The 8,045-nt window shown below is 40.7% G+C and overlaps 1 protein-coding gene across 1 annotated transcript in view; it reads right to left on the bottom strand.

Annotated features, from left to right (window-relative positions):
• Positions 1-629: 629 nt before the first annotated feature.
• grid1a (glutamate receptor, ionotropic, delta 1a) overlaps positions 630-8,045 on the bottom strand; it is a 438,914-nt gene continuing 431,498 nt past the window's right edge. Inside the window, exons 15-16 of the mRNA XM_041789876.1 lie at positions 7,402-7,642; positions 630-1,160 (exon numbers count right to left, since the gene is read on the bottom strand). Of these exons, the coding sequence (XP_041645810.1) occupies positions 723-1,160; positions 7,402-7,642 (679 nt within the window). The 3' untranslated portion in view covers positions 630-722. The remainder of the gene's footprint in view (positions 1,161-7,401; positions 7,643-8,045) is intronic.

Raw genomic sequence — 8,045 nt, 5'->3', positions numbered from 1 at the left:
AAGCTTTGTATTAAAAAATCTACTTGTCGCTTCTTTTTCAAAGTAAAACAAAACAAGCTTCAATTTGCTCCTCTTATTGCACTTCTGGAAAATGTGTTTGACAACATTTCAAGCTTTGATTTGCCTCCTATTCAGCTCTTAAACTCTTTTATCAGTGAACCCAGTCTTAGATCCACGCTGGCAGCAGAGCAATGATTATCTAAATATGTTTTCAAGCACACATCTCAGTGTTTTTTGAATTGTACTTTTTTTATTTCATAAGAAACAAATCAAGTCTTTCAATATCTTTTTTAAGTGTGAAAGGTCTTTTTTTTATCATGAATTCTCACAGTACATTCAGTTAATGTTGATCTGAAAGAAAACATCTTTGAACTTGGCACTTAGAAAACAACCACAAAGAATTATCACCTTTATTCATTTAGAACAAAATTTACAAAGCCATTCAAACAGTCATTTTTTTTAATACTTTTGTGTTTTTTAAACTCAACTGTTGAGAATATTCAAAATACACTTTTTAATGTTGCTTCTCTCTCTCTCTTTGTACTTACAAATATGTACATTAAAGTCTCAGTGTCTGGTCGTGTGTCGTCACACTGACTTCATCTCTGGTAATAAAAATCCTCTTTTTTAGTGTTTTATTTATATCTCTTCACTTTGTTAGCACTCCGTTCAGCTCCACGCTATTCTGTTTGAGCTTGAGTGTCCGTGAATGTTCGCCATGCTCAGATGGATGTCCCGTGGCTAGGCTCACTGGCTTCTGGGATGGGTCCTCCTGGCACTGGTTGGTAGGACATTGGCATGGGTGTCTTGACTGGACTCTGCCGGAAGAGCCCCCCATTGGGCGCCCTGTGTTTGCAGCGGATAGAGGGCATGGTGGCACTGCTGAGGGGCAGGGGCAAGGTCCTGCCAGCGGCCGCACCCAGTGTCCTTCCTGCACCGTGACCCTCCTGGAGGAAGGTGCTCACAGAGAGCCGTGGCGGCCCCCGATGGCCTGGGTAGTCCCGAGCAGACAAGGCCTCCAGAGACTGACTGGGTTGCATGCTGCCAATGTCCAGGGCAGAGATCTCGATAGACTGGCCTGGCAGCTGCTTGTGGGCCAAGTCCTCGTCCAGGAGGCTGTTCAAACGCTGGTGGACTTGCTCCAAGTTCACCTCTTTGTCCTGTAGATAGATGGAAAAGAAAAGGCAGAGCCACAGAATGTGTGGAACAAAAGAAACCAGGAGAGAGAATAGTGAATAGTGGCATTAATGGAAGAAGGAGAATGAATGTAATCAAGGAGGTGCGCGATAAAGAATAAAAGTGAGAATGAATGAGCGGTGAAGGGGTTCAAGAGGTTTAAGAAAGAATGGGATGGAGATAGAGAATGAATGAGGATAGAGAAAGACAGGTTACAATGGTTGTTTCATCGTCATATCCTGTTTACATCCACTGACATCTACTTTATTAATCTATCTATTAATGCTCACATGAGTTTTAAGAATGCTGAAATAACACACCGACTTATTTCAGCTTCAGAAACTCAGATATATTAATAAATAATATGCTTTCAACAGCCAACATCAAGAGAGACATTACCTTAAAGCACTTAATCTTGAATATGAGGTCATAAAAAGGTAATGTCTCTACTGTTGAAATGGACTCAAATGAAGATGTCTCTTCATGCAGAAGTGTTTGAATTTTCTCCACAATTAGGTGACCACACATCCACAGTGGGCGACTCTTGCATGAAGAGCATCAGCTGTTAACAAGACAGGCTCCGATGGACGCACAAATCCAATGAGTCGGACTTTGTTAGGGGGTAAAATTTGCACGAAGACAGAGTTGTTACTGTTACTTAACTGTAGTAGGCTTAATTATGCTGAAGAATCTGCTTAAATATTTCTGTTTTTTTAGACACAGACATTAATGAGGCAACACATACAGGAGAGGAGAGGGAAAAGCCAAAAACAGGGAGTGAGGATTGGTTATGTGATATTTTGGCTGCACCCTGCCCTCTGTACAACAATCTCCTATCCCATCATCATGCACCCATTTAAGCCGAGCCACACTGAAGACACACGAAAAGGCCGAGTAAGACCATGGAGTGAGATGACAGATGAAGCAGCTATGATTTACCCCTGCCCGATCCCCATGCCCCGCCCTGACACAGCCAATGGCCAGGCCTCTCCTGACCTGTGTCAAGAGCCTCGGCCTCCTCCCAGTCTCTCTCTCTGTCTGTCCATATGTCCCGCCTCCCCTCTGGTATGTCATTATATGTCAATGGACCAGAAACCCTTTCCAGACTGTAATCCTTAGTCACCTGCTGAAGATCATAGACATCCATACGTAACCAAAAACGGTCCTCTGTGAATCCGGACACTGACATATAATTTTGATGTAGCACTTGGTAACAAAAGGAATGGATTAACATTTTGGAAGGAAGTCTTATTTGCTCTCTCTCTGTGAATTTGATGAGAACACGAGAACAAAGCAAAGCCCCGGGAAGTCTAATAATTTCCTTCAGAGACAAAACTATGTGCTGAACAGCTTGAACTTCCTGAGCTTGGATGTAAATTAAAAAGATTAAACAGAAACCAGCGTGCATCATTACGGGAGCCCTGAGAGGACATGCATCCATTATTTTACCCCTAATCCCACAATAATGGGTATATTTAGGTTGTTTTCTCTAGATCTTGACTTATGTATCTTTTTATTTGGGTTCACAATGCTGGTTTCCCCCGATGCAAGTTTACTTCAATTGTTTGCCGTAAATTAGCTCGTTATCATGGGAAAAAACAGCCCTTTTAACCAGAAATAAACTAGTTGAGATTTTGAGAAATCAACCAAAACGTACTTGCTATTGCAAAAAGTTTTAGAGCAAAATCAAAAGCATGGATGCATGAATGTTTAGGGCTTCTGGAGATAAAATATAAAGAAGAAATGTATATTTCTAAGCACTACTTTTCCCAAGGTTGTACTCAGACCTCCATTACTTTGTCATTTTTTTTATGTTGCAGCCTGATGCCACAGTAATAAAAAAAAGAAAAAAAACAAACTTATTAATCTATACTTAGTACTCCATCATGACAAAATGAAAACAGAATTTTAGAAAATTTTGCACATTTATTAAAACATGAAAGACTAAATTATCACATCGACAAAAAATAATCAGAGCCGTTTTAAGCTCAAGTTCCTCACATTTCTCTTAATCTTTGCTGAGATGTTTCTGCACCTTGACTGGAGTCCACCTGTGGTAAATTAAATTGATTGGACATGATTTGGAAAGGTGCACACCTCTCTGTAGAAGGCCTTACGGCTGACAATCATATCAAAGCAAAAACCAAGCCACGAGGTCAAAGGAACTGCCTGCAGAGCTCAGAGACAGGATTGTTGCAAGGCACAGAACTGGGGAAGGCTACAAAAAAGTTCTGTTGCACTGAAGCTTCCCAAGAACACAGTAGCCTCCATAGTTTTCAAGTGGCACACCCAGGACTCTTCCAAGAGCTGGTTGCCAGGCCAAGCTGAGCAATCGAGAGAGAAGGGCCTTAGTAATAGAGGTGACCAAGAACCGGATGGCCATGATGACTGAACTCCAAAGATCCTCCACTAATCTGGGTTTATGGCAGAGTGGCTAGATTGAACCCTCCCCACAGTGCAAACACATCAGTGCCTGTTTAGAGGCAAGCTTCACATGAAAGCCAAAGGGGTTTTCACTGAGCCGAGGCTTCCATATAGCCAATCTGCCATAAAGCTCAGATTTTAGGAGGGCTGCAGTGAAAGTTGTCCTTCTGGAACTTTGTCCCATCTCCTCACAGGATCTCTGGAGCTCAGTCAGAGTGGTCATTAGATTCTTAGTCACTTCTCTTGCCAAGACCCTTCTCCCCTGATTGCTCAGTTTGGCCAGGTGACCAGCTCTTGGGAACATTCAGTGCACCAGAAATCTTTTCTGCAGCCTTCCCCAGATCTGTGCCTTGCAACAATCCTGTTTCTGAGCTCTGCTAGCAGCTCCTTTGACTTCATGGCTTGGGTTAGGATTTTGCAAAGAGTCTGAGTATTTATGTCAATGGGATATTTCAGTTTTTTTTTCATAAACAAATTGAGTGTAGATTATTGAGATTAAAAAAGATTTTTTTTCTGCAGTAGCATCAGGCTGCAACATAGCAGAACTTAAAAAAATGAAGGATCTCAATACTTTCTGAATGCATTGTATTACTGCTGAACCAGGCAGAAGATGAAATATCAAAAAAACATCACTGCTTGACATGTTTTATGTCTTAATTTAACAAAGATAGAAAACGAGTGATAGTATGTGGGTTTGAAATAACTTACTCCTGCAACTGAAGCATGAAGAAACGGGAAAAAAATGGAATCTCAAAAGACCTTTGAACAGAGCAAGGCTAGCTGCTCCATCTTACAGATACAAGAGTGAAGTCAATATTCTCTTCCAAACCCCAGAAGAAAGCAAATAAGGCTGTTTTTCTTAAAAGAAAAAGCTAGTACCTCAGTTGGCGGATATCTTCAGGCTTAGAGTAGATTTTGTTTGAATTGGCTGTCATAGTGTCCACATACTGTATGTTTTGGGCTGTCATGGTGCCAGTAATGCTTTGAACAATTTCGAGTGATATTCCACCAAAATCTTTTGAAAATCAAACGCTTTCTTTCCTCAGGCTTAAAAGGTAGCTGCGAACAGTTTGTAGTATGAAGAAAAGCAGCTGTGGGCAGGCGGAAATCTTGGCAGTTAAGTGAACATTGCTTGTTCTTATACAACCTAAACTGTCAGAAAGCAAAGGTATTATATGAGACAATGGCCCAGAAAAGCTGGAAGTGTTGAAATTTCTGCTGCTTTTACGTTTGTGTAAAGGAAATTCTGACAAATCAAGACCATACATGTTTGAAATAAAGTTGTTGTGAACGTGGCACGTCAGAGAACTATGTTTGAACTATGGATTCAGACCAATAGAAAGTGTATCTAGAATTTTTTTTGGGGCTAAACTGATGGTTTGATGGTGCACTGCTTCCTTCCATACTTCTGCCACCCTACACTGTAAAACTGAACATTTGGAAACTGCGCAGATATTTTTTTGGTAACTGATCACTTCAGTTGTAAAGTTTTACATTTTTTGAGTTATTATTACTTGTACATTGATGTTGGGTTAACTTGACTTTTTAAGTCAAACTACATGGTGGAAACTCTCCTATACCCTGTTTGATCCATTTTAAGCACCTTTAGTAAAAGCTATGTATTCTACATCCAATGCATTTTCCCCTTACTTCTATCATGCAATTTAATCTTGAATATTTATGCCACTCAAGAAAGGTCAGTTTAAGTGAATACAAGTGAGAATAACAGAAAGTTTCACACTGACCAGAAAGTCCATTTCCATCATTTTCAGTATACCTTCCATTGAAAATGTTAGTCGCTCTCCAAAGGTGGAACTTCTCGAACTGAATCAGTAACTTCACTCATGGGCATTCTGGGAAAACTCTGCAGATTAAGGGATTATTGTCAAATAATTTGAGTAAGATGGAAAAAATTAATAGAATGAAAATAAAGTTCTGATTACTTAACACCTAAAATGTGTTCTCAGAAAAAATGAGCTGAAATAGCTATTTTGGATTTTTAAGTTAAAACAGCTGTTCGGTTTTACAGTGTAGCACCAAAATAACATGGAAAAAAAAGAAAAAATGCTTTAGCATCTTTAGTTCTCCAGGCTCAAAAGTAAATTATTGCAAGTGTCAGAAGAATTTGGATGCAGTTGATTTAACAGTTATGCAGAGTCCTTCCTATAGGCTTTAAGCACATAAACAAACATGTACAGCATCCTCGAGTAGAATTTCATGACTTTTGCACTTAATTCTAAAAATCTTGTATTTTTTTTCTCACTACTCAAATGGAGAATAGTGGTAAATATGACTTTCTGTTGTGTAACAAAATCAAAATGCATATTTTGTCTTGCTTCATACAGACTTCAAACCAAAACTTGTTTGTAGTTATTCAACAGCTGCAAGGAAATTTTCGATTTGGAATTCATCCATCTATGCCTTTGAGTAAAAAGTGTCTCTAAACAAGGTCAAAAACTGAGAAAATTCACATTAGAAATTCAGTTCTCCTTTTTCAAACAACAAGCAGTCAAAAACTGTCCTGATCTTAAAATTCTATAACTGTCTTTCTTTGACTGACCAATAGGGAATTCTACATTTCTGAGAATACAGATGGATGGTAGGGTGCTGGAATACAAATATCTGTGGAGGTTTTGATACTTTTTTTGCTGCCTAGTTTTGGTGTAATTTGGGTTCAAGAAACAAGATAAAATGTATGATAGTTACATTTCAAGCCTGTGCAATTGTTTGATGCTCCAAAGTCTGATTTTGGGTGGCAAATCTCTTCAAAATATGTCAAAAAACATAATACTGGTTCACACAGCCATGATAATATTCAAAGAATACATCCTGCATCCTGCATATATTAACTTCTATAAATAGATAGGGCTGTGTCACATGACAGCAGTATGTGGTTACTATGAGAACAGATGTACACAGGAGTCTGAAATTGAAACCAGGAGCAGTAACTCAAAATCTCACTATGCACCTCAAAGCTGCATGGGTGGATTTTAATTTACTGTGTGTCTTTTCAGCACAGGACTGGGTCTTAATGGGTGTCCTCAGACGGTGGGTCTTATTGGATTGTTGGAAGTCAAACAGGCAGGTCAAGGCTCAAATTATTTATTATGATTTTATGTGCTTTTGCTCACACTTTAGTTTAGGGATCCATGTCAAGCCTTAGTTGTCTGGACGCCTCATGCAGAGGGGCTGCCCAGCCGACAGCAGCGAGATGAAGTCAGAGCTCTAAAGCATTAAGACTTGAATGGATTAGCTAAAGAGAGCTATTGTACAACTGAAGCTCTTATTGACTCAGAAGTACAATTTCAGTATGTGCTTTTTAAATTTGCATTTCATTTGTTTGGTGTAATCATTCCAGCTGTGGTTCTCTCACATGATCACCAGAGACTGATGGAGCCATAATAAAGGCGGTTCATGTTTTAACGTGTCAGTGTGAGAGAATCACAGAGAGTGTGTTTGAGAGAGAAGCCTCAGAAGTCCCTAGTGAAACACCCCAACCTCTCTCCCAACATGAGAAGGAATGAGCAGATTGATCACATGACGTCTGGACTATCATCAGGGGCACACCTATTATAACTGGGTGTACTGCAGCTCGACTAAATCGGGACTGGCGTCAGGGCCTGCTGGATCCATAAAGTAGAGTGTGGCAGTGGCATCTCTGGGCAGGACCGGGGGGCCCGGGGGTCTGGGTCTCGACCGGGGCCTTGGTGGGGCAGGGGGACCCGTGGTGTTCCCCATGGCCCGGTTCTGGGTTAGTAGGCTTGGGCCTGGGCCCTGGCCCGACGAGTTGTCGGTGGTCACCTCTTTGGGCTGCTTTCTCCGGCAGTGGTTGCTGTTCCACCAGGTCTCCAGCGCAGCCACAAGCAGGGCCAACAGCAGCCCCGCAGCCAGGATGCAGAAGACGCCAGCAAAGCTGTGGAGTCTTAGCGCCCGTCCCTCTGGCTGAGCATCGGCGTGGCTCTGAAGGTCACAGCGGCCAATCTTTGGCCACCATTTCTGTTTGAGGATGTCGAGGTCGCCTTTTTCCTGAAGCTCTAATATCCTGTGAAGAAGAAAGATAAAGTCAATATTGGACATAGAAAATGTGGAGATTGGTGTGATAAGACAGGACACAGGACAATGGATAAGCCCTTCAGTAGCATTGATCAGCAGCTTTAATGCTGGCTAATCAAATTTACAAGGGCAGTTGAACAGATAATGGAATACTAATTGGTTTTCATTGGCAAACATGAAGGAAAATTAGAAGTCAATATAATTTTTTTTTTTAAAGACTTTGGTTACATGATAATACAGTGAGGCTAATGAAATCACCTGATAAATAAATACAAAAACCCACTGTTTAAAATCATCAACTGTTCCAGTTACCAGTGGCAGCTGGTGCATGATTCTCTAGAAAATCCCCATTCATTAGCTTAATGCTAACACATCATGGAAAGTGGAATTGT

The sequence above is a fragment of the Cheilinus undulatus genome, linkage group 6, assembly GCF_018320785.1.
Source record: "Cheilinus undulatus linkage group 6, ASM1832078v1, whole genome shotgun sequence".
Classification (NCBI taxonomy): domain Eukaryota; kingdom Metazoa; phylum Chordata; class Actinopteri; order Labriformes; family Labridae; genus Cheilinus; species Cheilinus undulatus.
Note: the sequence above shows the minus strand (reverse complement) of the source record. Positions and strands in the feature narration are given on the sequence as shown.